The sequence below is a fragment of the Misgurnus anguillicaudatus genome, chromosome 18 (genome assembly GCF_027580225.2).
Source record: "Misgurnus anguillicaudatus chromosome 18, ASM2758022v2, whole genome shotgun sequence".
In the NCBI taxonomy this organism is placed as follows: domain Eukaryota; kingdom Metazoa; phylum Chordata; class Actinopteri; order Cypriniformes; family Cobitidae; genus Misgurnus; species Misgurnus anguillicaudatus.
The window spans coordinates 15449263-15463648 of record NC_073354.2 but is presented as its reverse complement, the minus strand read 5'-3'; the positions used below and the strand labels follow the sequence as shown (position 1 = coordinate 15463648).

At 37.5% G+C, this 14386-nt stretch overlaps 1 protein-coding gene and 1 pseudogene across 3 annotated transcripts in view; one reads left to right on the top strand and one right to left on the bottom strand.

The window, feature by feature from the left end:
- Positions 1-11599, bottom strand: part of fndc4a (fibronectin type III domain containing 4a) — a 42663-nt gene extending 31064 nt beyond the window's left edge. For 2 of the 3 annotated variants that reach the window (XR_012358620.1, XM_055185460.2), the window contains exon 1: positions 11078-11599. Coding sequence is in view for 2 of the 3 variants with exons in the window: in XM_055185460.2 (XP_055041435.1) it covers positions 11078-11150 (73 nt within the window). In the remaining variant the exon portion in view is untranslated. The remainder of the gene's footprint in view (positions 1-11077) is intronic. The other variant, XM_055185458.2, reaches the window with a different exon arrangement.
- LOC141350720 (5S ribosomal RNA) lies at positions 874-976 on the top strand (annotated as a pseudogene).
- Positions 11600-14386: the final 2787 nt, after the last annotated feature.

The following is a 14386-nucleotide window of genomic DNA, read 5'->3' as shown; positions in this document are numbered from 1 at the left end:
CGTCCGCAAAAAAAGGAAGGGATACATTTTGTCCCTCAACCCGAACCCGGCAATAATACAAACAATAACAAATGCAAACCCTTTGCCACGTTACATAACTGCTGCTCTGAAATCAATTTGGCCTTGTCGTACAATGATTTCTATAATAATGCATCTCTCACTCATGATGAGGCTGAAAAATAAGATGTTCATTCTTATCTGCTAAAATCCCATGATGCATCCCATCCGAAACAAATCCCACAATGCTGGAGGACTGCATTCAGTATCCGACTCATTATTAATGTCCTCTGTTGATACGAGTGGCAGGCGCTGCTTTCTACCTGTATACTGATATGATCATACACTGTTGGGGTCAGGACTGATTGTTGGTCTTCCTTGCTAGGGGCCCTGTGTAAATTGGATAGAAATAGGTCTAACTACAGCTCTGCACCTCTGTTAATCATTTTTAAGGGGTGAAAGGGCAACCTTGGTAAAGGCTCACTGTGACATCAAAGTGTCTGTGGGTGCAATGCACCTAACCATTTATTTTAATGAGTATCCAGATTTGCAACTAGATGTTTGTTTTCGTGTAAAAATGTGGAAACTGGTTTATTGTGAGGATACATAATCTGCTGCTACCCAGTCTCACAAAATTATGTACCTATGGTCATGTAATTTTTTTGATTATTTTTCGTGATATTGTCACAAATTTCCGCCGTTTTTTTGTGATCATATCACGAATTTCTGTGTCATTGGCACATATTGGTTACTCAACTGCTTTTTCCTATTTTCAAACCATTTTCGCTTTGGTTTAGGGTTCGATTTGGTGTTTGCATTAGAATGACACTTGAAGTATTGGTTTATATTATTTTTTCTGATTTATTTTTTTATAGAACCAGCAGCCATATCACCCTGTAGCCCACTGAAGCTAAGCAGGGCTGAGCCTGGTCAGTACTTGGATGGGAGACCACCTGGGAAAACCAGGTTGCTGCTGGTAGAGGTGTTAGTGAGAACAGCAGGGGGTTCTCACCCTGTGGTCTGTGTGGGTCCTAACACCCCAGTATAGTGACGGGAACACTATACTATACTGTTGTATACACTATACTGTTGGGTTTGGGTAAGGATGTCATTTTATGTAAATCTAACCCAAGCGTGCTGCACAAGTCCTGAAAAGTGAAGCTAAAACGTCTCGATCGCCCCCAGTGACTGGTCCCAGTATAGGTTATAAACCCCTCTTCCCCATGTTATTCAATGGGACTTGAGACCAACGTTTGTGTTTAGTTAGTTATTTAATGATACAAAAACGGTGGTGTCACGTCATGATTGACAGCTGTGATATCGTGTGATATGCGCATTCTGCGAGAGCGAGGGCGGGGTCTGTATTTCGCGGCTTTACTTCCTGCTCACTACTGCGCAGGACTGGTCCTGAAATCGCTACTGCGCAGACTCAAGACCCAAGATGTCAGCGCCGTTTCGGGACACTGGCGGCTTGACTTTTCACCAATGGAAGATATTGAACAGGCGTTGTCCATCTTTTTTTACAGTCTATGATCTAACCCTAAACCGAAGCGAAAATGGTAAGAAAATAGGACAAAACAGTTGAGTAACCAATACGTGACAATGACACATAAACAGAAATTCGTGATACGATCACGAAAAAACATGGAAATTCGTGACAGTATCATGAAAAAGAACCAAAAAATTTATGTGACTATATTTACGCAATTTGTCTACAGATACACTAGCCAGGGTGCATAGATTAATATAGTTTCCTAACAAATGCTCATAGGAAAGAAAAATCCCAAATGGGATCTCTTTAATATCTCAATTGTTTCGATGGGATTAAATGGAGTGCAATTTGATTTTCAAATTATTTTCCCATGCAGGAGGAAAAAGACCTCAGTAATCTCACATGCATCTTCTCTACAATTCGAAAAAGAGCTCAGAAAGTCTCAAACTTTGCTTTTCTGCCTGCCTGCAAAATGTTTATCAATTTACTGTTTTCTTGATAAAATCATCATACTGTACATAATGTAAAGAAAATTCTGTGAAAAATAACCTTAATATCTTTATATTGACTAAGGTCTAATGTCAAAAGATTGAAATCAATGTGAAATCAATGATTAAAATCAAACTTTGGAGATGGGATTTTTCATACAGGGATTTTACATACATAATATCTCTATTATGTCTTCTGAACACATTTCTGTCTATTAGTATATGAAAAACACTTATATGCTAATAACTGTAAAGTGCAGTTTGGTGCCGAGCCAGTTTCATTCCAGTTGTCCAACAGATGCTCAGATTTCGTAGGGGACCATATGCAGTCATTTACCAGATATTTAATGTGTTTGTGCCTCACGATAGGTTAAATCTTCCCTTATCATACTTACAATAGTGATTCATCACGGAAAGCAGAAACAAAATGTTTCTCTGTTTCAACATCACAGTCCCAGTAACCAAGAATGCATAATGCTAACAGCATAGATTGATGCCAAATGAATGTACGGAAGGTGCTAATGACACATAATGAATTACCAATCACAACATTAAGTACCGCACAGATCCTTCTCATACAGTATAAATACATTATCTATGTTCCACGCTGACCGTTAATAGAAGGTTATGAAACCATTTATCAGGTTGTTTTCATTTCAGTCCTGTAATTTAACTTGCTCTTCCCGGCTGAAAGCTCATTGTCCTTGAAGTAATAGAGGTTACACGTGTCCGGATTTAGTTTCAAAGAAATTGTTATACATGGCCAGGCATTTGCTCTGTAGTGATGTGGAAAATAATTGTTTGGTAAATGAAGATATGGTGGCACTGTCAGCGTTTGCTGTTCACGGCCCAAAAGCAATGTCTTATTTTATACCTGAAGCCAGTTGTATAAACATAGGGTGTCCATATGTGCCATTCTTCCCGGACGAGTCCTGGCCAGGATTTTGGTGCATTTTCCGGAAGTCGTATTCGTTGACCGCATACGCCATTCATACAATCGTAGTTTCATTCGTACCTTAAACTGTAACGGTTGCTTTTCTGTAATAATAATAATAATCCTCTATGACGTATGCGGTCGACAAATACTACTTCCGGAAGACGGACCCCGAAATCCTGGCCAGGACGCGTCCGGGAAAAATGGCACGTATGGTCACCCAAATAAACATAGCTGGTAACTTAAGACTGTGTCTGAAGGACTAGTCTGACCAACTAGCAATTAGATAAGGGCTAATGAGTCAGATTGAAATTAAATCAGTCTACTGACCTAAAACCGTTATGATCAGTTTTGAAGAAAAACAAATTTATGAGTACTTGTAAGACAAGTCTAAATAGTTTATGCAACCGGCCAAAGACGTATGCAGTATTAAAAAATGTGGCAAACCCCAAATGGAAAACACCACTACTGAAAAAAAATGTGTCCATAGTCATTTACTGTGTTTCTAAAGCCATACTGAAAAAGCTTCTAAAGCTATTAATAACAGACCAATGTCAATGTCACTTCCTCTTTTATGAAGCTGCCAAATCTGAAAATGTAAAAGCGAACGTCATTTTGCATCAACAACGTCAACCGTGGAGTGACTCGTCTGAATGTGCCATTTTTAGCTCTAGAAGGAGGAAAGACTATTACTAATGGCATTCTGAAAGTCTGCTTCCGACAAAAGCTATGACTTTAAAAGGCTTGGTGAAAAGCAAATGCATTTCACTCTTATGATACTCTCATTATTTTATCTTGGCCAATTTGGAGCTTGTCACTATAAGCTATCATCTACTTTTTGGACACATTTTTGGGTGAAAAACAGGAAACAATCTTTAAATGTACTTCTTCCTTTATTTCTTTACGCCATTCCAGCATCTGGCTATATTCATGGCAAAAACCAGTTAATCCAGACAAGTTGATCCATACACAGGTTGGGGGAGGAACAGTTTGGCATCTCAAATTTGCATGTTTCGGGCCTGTGGGAGAAAACCGGAGGTACCCGGTAAACCCACACTGACACAAGGAGAACATGCAAACCCCACACAGAAATGCCACCTGCCCTAGCCGGGGTCGAACCGGGGCTCGAATACACCAAACCAATGAGTTCTCTGAATTGAACTGGACCAACATGAACCAGATAATGTGCATGTTAAAGGTATAGCGGAAGATTTTTGTTTTCCGGGTGGATCACCTCTGTTATTGGTTATCCCAGATGTCAATCATTCTGATTATATGTTGACGTATAACCGCCGTACGTGCTCGCCTCTCGGTTCGCTTTCTGCACATGCACACTTTCACGTGTATGTGTGTTGTGCTACGGTTTCAACCATTCATTGAAGCTCGCGTTCTCGCTGTGTTTTTTTTTCAAAATGTCTGAGGGTCGCAAGAGAAAAAGTGTCTATGAATTGTATGACAAGAAGAGAAAGGACTATAAAGAAAGAAACAAGACCAGACTGTTTATGGGAGACTATTTCACACGCTGGCTGCTGGTGTGAGCTAAAGGACAGGTTGGGCTTCCCACGCGAAGTTTCTACAGGAAAGGTACATTTTGTCATGCTATTTGGAGAAATCCATTTAAAATCACTGCTAGTAAAGTTGATGTAAGTTATGATTAGCGATGCTAGCCCTGGCACGAGTCACGAACCGCACAGACACGGTAAACATGCCGACAGCAACTTGTAAACAGAGCGAAGAGAAGAACTAGGCTCCTGCAGGCTCTCTCTCTCTCTCTCTCTCTCTCTCTCTCTCTCTCTCTCTCTGTCTCGTGCACGCGTTTAACAGGCGTTCCCTCTCGGGAGGAGGTAGAGAGTTTCGTGTGCATTTTTTAAAAAATACGGAGGGGCGGTTCTTTTAAATAATTTGGGAAAATCTTCCGCTATACCTTTAAGATAGAATGATATTTTTTATATAAAATGACATATTAATGTTTATAGTGTTATATAGCAGAATAAAAAAGTTTGTATTAATATGTTGTCATTATGAATTAAGAACGCATTTCAGCATTTTTACAACCCAATGTAAACTTTATATTAAAAGAGCATTCGTCTTGTAAACGGATTTGAAATGATGATGTGCTGAGTGCTGAAGGTCTGGCTACGCGAGACTATTCTTGTTTCATTGGCGGATGTCGTTTGAGTGATATGTTACAGAAATACTACCGCCTGCTTTATCAGAGGTGAATTAGCGAACATAAAATACGGCCAGTGGGATTTTTTTATAGAAAGACTAAAAATACAGGAGAAATATGGGAAACTTTTTAAACTGGATGATGGCGGGAAATAATGGTAAAATACGAGATAATCCCGGGAAAAACAGGAGGGTTGACAGGTATGGACCAGCTGCAAATACCACGTAAACAACAACCTTAAAGCCACATTATATAGATTTTCACCAATAGAGGTCGCTATTACACAATAATACAATAACAAAGGTGACTTGAACTTCATTAAATATATCACACTGTGCAAGTGTTTTTTTTTTAATCTAACATATTGTGATTGATTTTCATCACGTGCGGTATAAACTCAAACAGCTGAAACGGTTAAAACAGTAATAACATTGTTGCTTCATACAGTACATGCAAGAGGCAAGCTATTATAACAGCAATAAGCTGTCAGGACTATGCCACGAGAATCTTGTTTTATATTTATGTTTTATAGTGATGGCAGAGTTCTGACAGTTTCTTGTTTCATGTGGAGGCCATGCCTTGTTTCTTGTGGCATGTGCCTTTGGTGTCTCGTCTCTAGTCCCCGCCCCCTTGTTCTCCCTGTTAATTATTCATTATCAGTTCATCCCTTGCACCTGTGTTACTCTCTTTAAGTTTCCCTATTTAATCTCCTCTTGTCTCTTGTCTTGTGCTGGATCATTGTGCTGATATGTAATGTTTTGTCTTCGTGTTTATTCAGTTTAAGGTTTTCTTCTTAGTGTTTCATGTCTAGTCAGTACTGTTAGATTCATGTTTCTATGTTGTGTTGCCCCCTCGTGGGTTTTTGTTTTCATGTTTATTTAATAAATGTTCTTTGTTCACTCCCCGATATCGTTTGCGCATGGGTTCTCTTGTTCCTTGTCTCCAGATCCTCACATAAGCTCTTTTGTACACGCATACCCAGTGTTTGTGAATGGTAATTTTTCATGTATTTACAGTCGCATATAGTATGGACGGAGATTTTCCTAAAAATGCCGATATAGACAAGTATGGCTTTCATTTTAAAATGAACGCTCTAGTGTAAACAGGGACTGATACAGTTTATGGGAATAAGTAGATAATATATGAAGCGTTTCGTTGCAAAACGAGATAAATCCATTTTTTTTTTACATTTTTGTCAAAACCTGTTTATTATTATGTTATCGTGTTATTATTTTGTTTTATGGTGCTACTTAGCTGGATTTTTTAAGTTATGAAGGTTTAAATCAAAACAAACCAACTGCAGTTGAATTGAAATTAATTGGAATGCACAACCAAAAAACAAGATTTCTGAACAATTATCAAAACGGTGGTTATCTTGTTTTGCAATGAAACTCTTCATATTTTAACTTATAATTAGACATTTTATTACATATATATTCTGTTGCTACAGTATCTCTGTTAGCTACTCAAGCACAAGTCAGATGCACTCAAAGCTGTTACATAACACTAGGAAGCACCCAGATCACTCTGGACAACACATTCATCATATGAACAAAAACCAGGAGGGCACAAAGGACAAAGACGTCCTGTCTAAGTAAGTCACAGGAAACTGGCACTTTACAAACTGTCCTGAGATCAGATACAGATCAGATGTCCAAAAACTCTTTTAAAGAAACCCTGAAATAAGCAAGTTCAACTACAATTCACCGAAGAATTGGAGCAAAATAAACTTCAAATATGGCAAAAGAGAAAGTTAACATCGCGTTGAACTACGTATTTGCAAAAATGCCTTTCCTGCTTGAATCATTTACTAAGAAAATGTAATTTTATTGGGTCAATGTTTTGTAGCCATATTGAATATATGTAATCATAAATGCATATAAATATAAAGAGAACAGTCAACTAGAATTGGTTTAAGGGTCAAAATCATGTTGATGTGTGTAACATCACAAATTGAATAGTCAGAAGTGCTTTTAAACATCTGCCCAGTGTAGTGGACATCATACATCAGTGGGTAAATGTCGCCAACCTCAGCTTAAACAGCAAGTGTGTATACTGATTCATGAACAGCTTTATAATCTAAAGTGCGAATTTAAATGAAAGCTTAAGCCGCAGCAGAAGGTCCATTTGGTGAGTGCAATAAAGAGAACACACCAACACAGTAATTGTCTTCACAGCCTCCCTTACACACCATCACTATGTTATCTCGTGCTCTTAAGACCTGAAGGAATGCAATGGATTATGGTTAGGGACTTGTGCTACAGTACATACATTTCATTCAATGTTTAGCTGTTTGTTCATCTCAGGGTAGATAATGCAATCACAGATGGCACTGCAGAACGTTTTATCAACACAAACCGCAGAGGGAACATGTCTCTGGGGGAAATTGCACTTTCTGGAACATGATGTCACTGTGACTCAACACCATTTAATAGTTTTTTGTGACCAGACTACAAAGTGTCCAAACTGGAGAATTCCAGGATGAAGGTGAGACAAATCCCGACATTCCATGACATTCCAGAAAAATAGATATTATGTATTGTGTAAGATTTGAAAATAATATATCACATTTGTTGCTTCTCTCTGATTGAATTAACTGTATAGTATGATTAGATCCTACATAGAGTAAAGCTTTTTTTACACCATCCGGGCCTTTTAAATCTCAGGGGGGTTAAAGACAGACGAACCTTGTTGCTATGTGCTTACGCTAGGGCAAAGCACTTTTCAAAGATTCATAATGGAAGATTCAAGCACTGAATCGGCTAAATCCTTCAGCATTGGAAAATGAATTTACTCATGAATTTTGATGAAAAAATAAAATCATTATGCACTGCAAAAAAGTCAAGGTTATTTTCAACACAGGGTTGGGTAAAAAAGAGACAAATTCAGCCATTGAGCTAAATTAATATTTATATTTGAACCAACAATGGCTTAAAATAACCCAGTATTTTTGTGTTGAAAATGGGACGAATCCAACTCTTTGTGGTATAATTTAACCTGTGCTGGGTTGTTTTAACCCACTGTTGGGTCAAATCTGAGCACTTTCTGGGTTAATTTAACCCTGCGGCTGGGTTTATCCCTTTTTGAACCAATTTTTAGAGAGTAATAAGATCACATTGTACTATATAATGTACAATCATGTATGCCATCTACAAAATCATTTGCTCCACTGTATCACCCGTGCACAGACGCCACCTCATTCTTGCCAACACAGACATCATAAGCTATCTGAACTCATTTGAGTGGTTCGTGTCTGCTTTAGCAGTGAACCATGAACCATTACCTCACCGGGGATAAAATAGGACTATGTGCCAGTTTAAGGTTAATGTAATTGGTGACCAGAGTACACCAGGTCTGACCTGGAAATACAATTCTCATATCACCTCACGACATGCAAGGCTGACAGTTTGTAACAAGCACACATCTTCTGCACAAGTCCTCACATTATGCACTAAAACATATGACCAAAAGTATGCAGACACCAAAAAAAAAAAAAACCCTATACTGTATGCAGTATATGTGCTTATCAAATATGTGCTTATAATTTCAATTCATTAAAGGGGCGGTGAATTTGTCAATTTATTGTTTTATACTGTTGTCTGATGTCTACCTATGATGTTCGCGTGGTTTTTACATTCAAAAACATCAAAAGCAATAAGTAATAGGCTATTTTGTAACATGGATTAGTGGCTCTCTGGAGAAATGGTTCGTTTGAAGGGGCGGGCCGCACTGAATACCTGGACGTAACGCCCACGGCTATGATTGGACAGCTTCATTCCCCGTCATTACATGTGGGGAAATGTTTTAAAAACACTAATGTGTAAAAATAGCAGCTGAACACAAATATGTTTGAGCCACAAACAATTCTGGGTGCTAAAGATGATACACATAAATGACAATACTTATAGTAAAGTAGAAACCAAAACTTTAAACTCAACGTGACTAAATTATCGTATACAACACAGTTAGCGGGCATCAGAATCTAAACTGCGGCTGATAAATCCTTCTATATCACTAACTTTGTATGTTTCTACCGTTAAATTACAGTCGTGTTGTTAAAGGCGGAGTCCACGATGTTTGAAAGCCAATGTTGATATTTGAAATCACCTAAACAAACATGCCCTTACCCCAATAGAATCTGGACCTTCTGTTGATAGACCCGCCCCACACATACGCAACCCGGCATTTGATTTGATTTGATTGGCTATAAGTGTGTTTTGGTAGTCGGCCCGTCTCCTTTTCCAACGCGTTTTTCAAACATCGTGGACTCCGCCTTTAAGTGTTGTACCTTTATTAATCGTTTAATGTTTTTAGTACATTAAAACAGTCAAACGTACGTGTTTTTAATCACAGTCTCTCTGCAAATCCAGCATCGACATCTTTACAAATGAATCAGTGTACACAAAGGAAACAAACACTCCCCACACGAGCTGGAACTTCTTCAAAAGCAAACTTTATCAACGCATTGCTAATGTTATGTTCTGAGCCTCCGTTATCCAGCGTCTGTGTTCTTTCTATAGACGGTTCTTCCACAACCGAAAATGCGTTTCCATGGTTACTCTATCATAACAGATCACAGCGTCAAAATAAAAGTCTCTCAGAAAAAAATGTATTTAAAAGTCAATCTTTAAAGACATGTTTACATATTGTTGAGACACACGTGTGTCACGCAAAGCTGTGGGTGGGGCTACAAAAGTGGTTGTTGTATTTGGCTTTGGGGAGATGATTCAATTCTACTTTGACGTCATATTTTTTCGAATTCCACACTCGGTCTTAATACTGGCTTGGTGCCAAAAACTCTTATATTTCAGTAGCACGGACGTTTTTAGTTCTGAAACTTGCAGGATGTTCGTTTAAGTATGATGACCTCTTATATAACAAATTATCAAGTTAAAATTGAGTATTTAATTCACAGCTCCTTTAATAGTGAGTTGTTCCTCCTTTTTGATGCTGTAAACAGCTTCTATTCTTCAGGGAAAGATATTTACTAGATGTTGAAACATGGCTGTGGGGATTCATTTCCATCCGTTCCAATTCATCCAGAAAGTGTTGAAAGGGTTTCAGGTCTAAGCTCTCTTCAGGCCCCTGAAGATCTTTCACACCACAATTAGTAAACTATTGATGGCATTTACTTTTTGGTACTCCTTATTTTGCTGACAATGAAGTATAACCAAATTCATGCATTAGAAAAGTGATGTCTGCAAACCTTTGGCCATCTATTTCATCAGCAGCAAAGTTTTCTGTTGTCATGGTAAAGAAACATCGTAAATCATTTCTGTCATTTGTTTATCTCTGCTTTTCGTAAACCTCTGTCCTTGCAATGTACTTAATCACAGCGTTCAGTTGCATGACCATGAGCATGACATTTCTTATGTTTCTCTGTGATACAAATGTAATTTAGTACATCTTGCTGAGCAGCAGATGTATACTGCTTCATACAGTTTGCATACTATTACATTATTATGCATAATGAGAATTAATACACATTTTTATTTTGCTGCTTATTACATTTCTAATTTATTCTTTATAAAGAGATGTCTTGATATTTGAAGAGAGCTCAGCAACTTTAAGCTGTACAACCTTTTTAAAGCCACCCCAAAATCCCATGACTACATCAGGAGAAAGAAAGGGATCATATAGTATAAAGAAAACACTTTCACGGCATAGATTAAAATTCTCCACAAATTCTAAAAGAGTGCTAGCATGTAAAACAGATTTACAGTAATATATCTTACAAAATAACTACTACATTCACTTTATAGTGCTATTTCAAAAAATAGAGAAGCCTACTTTGCATGCTTTTTCCTTTATGCATTTTCCTTGGTATTGCATTGCATTCAAAAACGCAAAAAAGCCAACATACTGCATCCACTGCAACTTAGCAAATGAAAGGTAAATCACATTTCAACAAGCACACTGCCAAGTGCATTCAGACAATTTAAGAAAGTATTAATTTGCTTAAAAGCGGCAATATTTGATTGTAAAAATAAACTTACTTGCTGCCACCAGAAACATTACACTGCCGAAGAGCAACAGTCCGACAGAGTTAACGAGAGCAAGAGGAGCCATAGCGCAGTCTTTCAGTCCTTCACAAATCTCAACGACTCCAAATGACCTTTTTGCTTCTACGATTTTGTGTTTATAACATAACTATAAAATGACGCATTCATCCAAATAAAACATATTACATGAAGTAAAAAAGCTGCGGAAATCTCACGATGGACATCATGTTCAACGACTCGGTGAGCACACGTGTCTGAACGTCCATCTCAGCAGCAGGTTGAATGCTGACTTTTCTTCGCTATCTCAAGCTAGAGGTTCTCCGACGTATTCATGATGGTCGAGTACTTCAGGCTTTCCTCAGTTTGTGAGGGAGTGTCAGCGTCTGAGGTGTGTTGAGGTGAATGGACCGAGCGAGTGTTCAGCACGCGGACAGCTCCACAGCTGCTGCGCGTGGATGCGCTGTGGCGAGCGAGACTGCACGAAATGTATTTATAACCGTGCATGTGTAAATCCCAGTGTCGTAACACCCCTCACATGCCAGGACTCATTGAGCTGTCTCACTTAATGTGCTGTACAAACCAAACTCACTGGGGTAGTTTAATTCCTCATTAATAATACTTATGTTTTACATTCAATGCCTCCTGGTCACTGACTATCATTTCAAACACCTCTGCCATAATTCGTTTATGGAAAAATACAATGCCGTAAAAACAGTCGTAAAAATAAAGGTGAACCACAGAAGAACCATTTTTGCTGGGCCAAGTAAACTCTAATTAACAATAATCAAACAAACACCAACAAAGTAAAGTGCAAATTCACACTGATCCCACAAACACCAACCAAGACATACATTTTAAATTAGAATGGTGTTGGTTAGATCGATTGGAGTTTGTTTTCTTTTAGAAAAAATGTTTTTTAGAGAACCTATGAATTAAATGTTCTCTGGGGAACCAAAAATGGTTCTTCTATGGCATTTCTTAGTATCAAGTTAAAAGAAATATATTTCTTAATTTTCAAAGGCAGACCCAAACACTATTAGGATTCATCTTGAATGGATATAGTGTACATTGCTAGGAAATAGTAGCTGCACTCTTTAAAAAATGTCTTTGTCAGGCAGAACTGAACATCCACAAAACCTTTCTGTTGCTCAAAAATATTTAAAAATAAAACACCACTGTTTTTCATAATTTTATGTTCTTACCTCAACTTAGACTAATTAATACATACCTATCTTTTCTCAATGCGTGCACTTAATCTTTGTACAGCGAATCTTCAACGTGTTAGCATTTAGCCTAGTCCCATTCATTTCTTAGGATCCAAACAGGGATGAATTTAGAAGCCACCTAACACTTCCATGTTTTCCCTATTTAAAGACTGTTACATGAGTAGTTACACGAGTAAGTATGGTGGCACAAAATAAAGAGCACTTAGTTTTCAGCACTTCAGCAGTAATATTGACGGAAGTTTGAGCGAGAGAGGGAGTAGTCATGAGTGATGATGTATGTGCGCCAAGGTCGAAGTGCTGCAAACTAAGTGCTCTTCCGCCATACAATATAGTTCTCATTTTTTATCTGCTTAAAAAATTACGTTTAATTTTGTGTCATCATACTTACTTGTGTAACTCCTCATGTAACAGTCTTTAAATAGGAAAAACATGGAAGTGTTTGGTGGCTTCTAAATTCATCCCTGTTTGGATCCTAAGGAATGAATGTGGCTAGGCTAAATGCTAACTCATTCACAACGCGCTGTACAAAGTTAAAGTGCACGCATTGAAGAAAGATATGTGTGTATTAGTTCATCTAAGTTGAGGTAGGAACATAGTGAAGTGTTGAAAAACGGTGATGTTTCCTTTAAAGGAACTACAGACTTTTAAAAGGCAATTTGAAATGGTGAAGAACAGTTTATAGAACCTTTAATTGAAAAGTGTTACTTGGTGTAAGATTTTGATGGTGAATAAAAATATTTGTTCTCTTACAGAATAACTTTATGAATTTTACATTTTTTTCACATTTTGGTAATTTTTTACGTTTTGTGCAAATCTCATGTAAATTGCCATATAAACACCAATGGATCACATGTAAAACATACATGTTTGTTTTTGCAAATGTGAAATTAATGTCACTTTTCTGCGATTTCGAAATATTTTGATAAATCTGTCAAGCAACCACAACAAAAACTTTTCACATTTTATGATTAACATCTGTGGTTGTCTTTGGGTGAATTTATTGCTATTGCATATTCATCACAAGGTGGCACTATGCACTATAAGCATACAAGTGCAGTATAGCCTACAACTGCAACCTTACATTCTGCTCAGATTTAACTCACAGCTCACTGACTGTAGACTTAAAAAATGTTAAGGTTGCAGGTCTGCTTTGAGATGATTCTGCTGCACATGGGAAGTTTTTCAATGTCCTTTAAATATCCATAGAGTGGAAATACTGTAATTAGGAAATGGATAAGTAAATTGTCCTATCTTCAAATGCACTGCAGCCAATAGAGCTGTGTGTGATTTATTTGTCACATATGTTCTCATTAAAATACTCTATGCTTTACCTGTATCAGAACAAAAAATATTACTGGTTTAATCTCATCCTCTTTATGAATTTTAAAGACGATACAACTTGAAACAATGCATTTCATCATCTGACCAAAACAGAAATTAATTATGAGTAAAGTGGCATTCTGTAATTTGAATGGGTTCACCCACAGTATTAGATTGAACATTGGATACGGTCCTCTAACACAAATGCGCAAGTCATCTAATAATATGTGTCACATCATGATACAAATGAACCCGAAGATTTCAGCTCTGAAGGACAATAGACTATTACATTTGAAAATGACATTGAATGGGGTCAAATGAAGACATTATTACCATAGCTTTATGTTCTTTTATTTCATTCAGTAATATGTTATTTGTGAAAAGTCTGCTTTGACCTGAACCTCTTAGGCTATTGCACTCTGTGACAATATATTTTTTTTGTACTTTGAACCCGTTGCAATAAAGTAAAATGATTTCCTCATCATTTTGTATTGTACAATATTAGCAATTAGTATTACAGCCTTACTGGACTGTATTTAAAACTGAAGACTACTGCATTTACCTCAATGCAGTGAAATAGCTGAGAAATTGAATTCTCGCCACAAAAGAAGAGCTTCATAACAGTTTTATCTATCTCTTTGGTAAAAGTAGGAGTACGCACAGCCATTGATTTTAGCAGCTACAGACTCTCTCTAATTGTTTCTTTAAGATGGAGAAGGAGAACCCATAGTCGATTTTATCATCAGAAAGGGCAGCT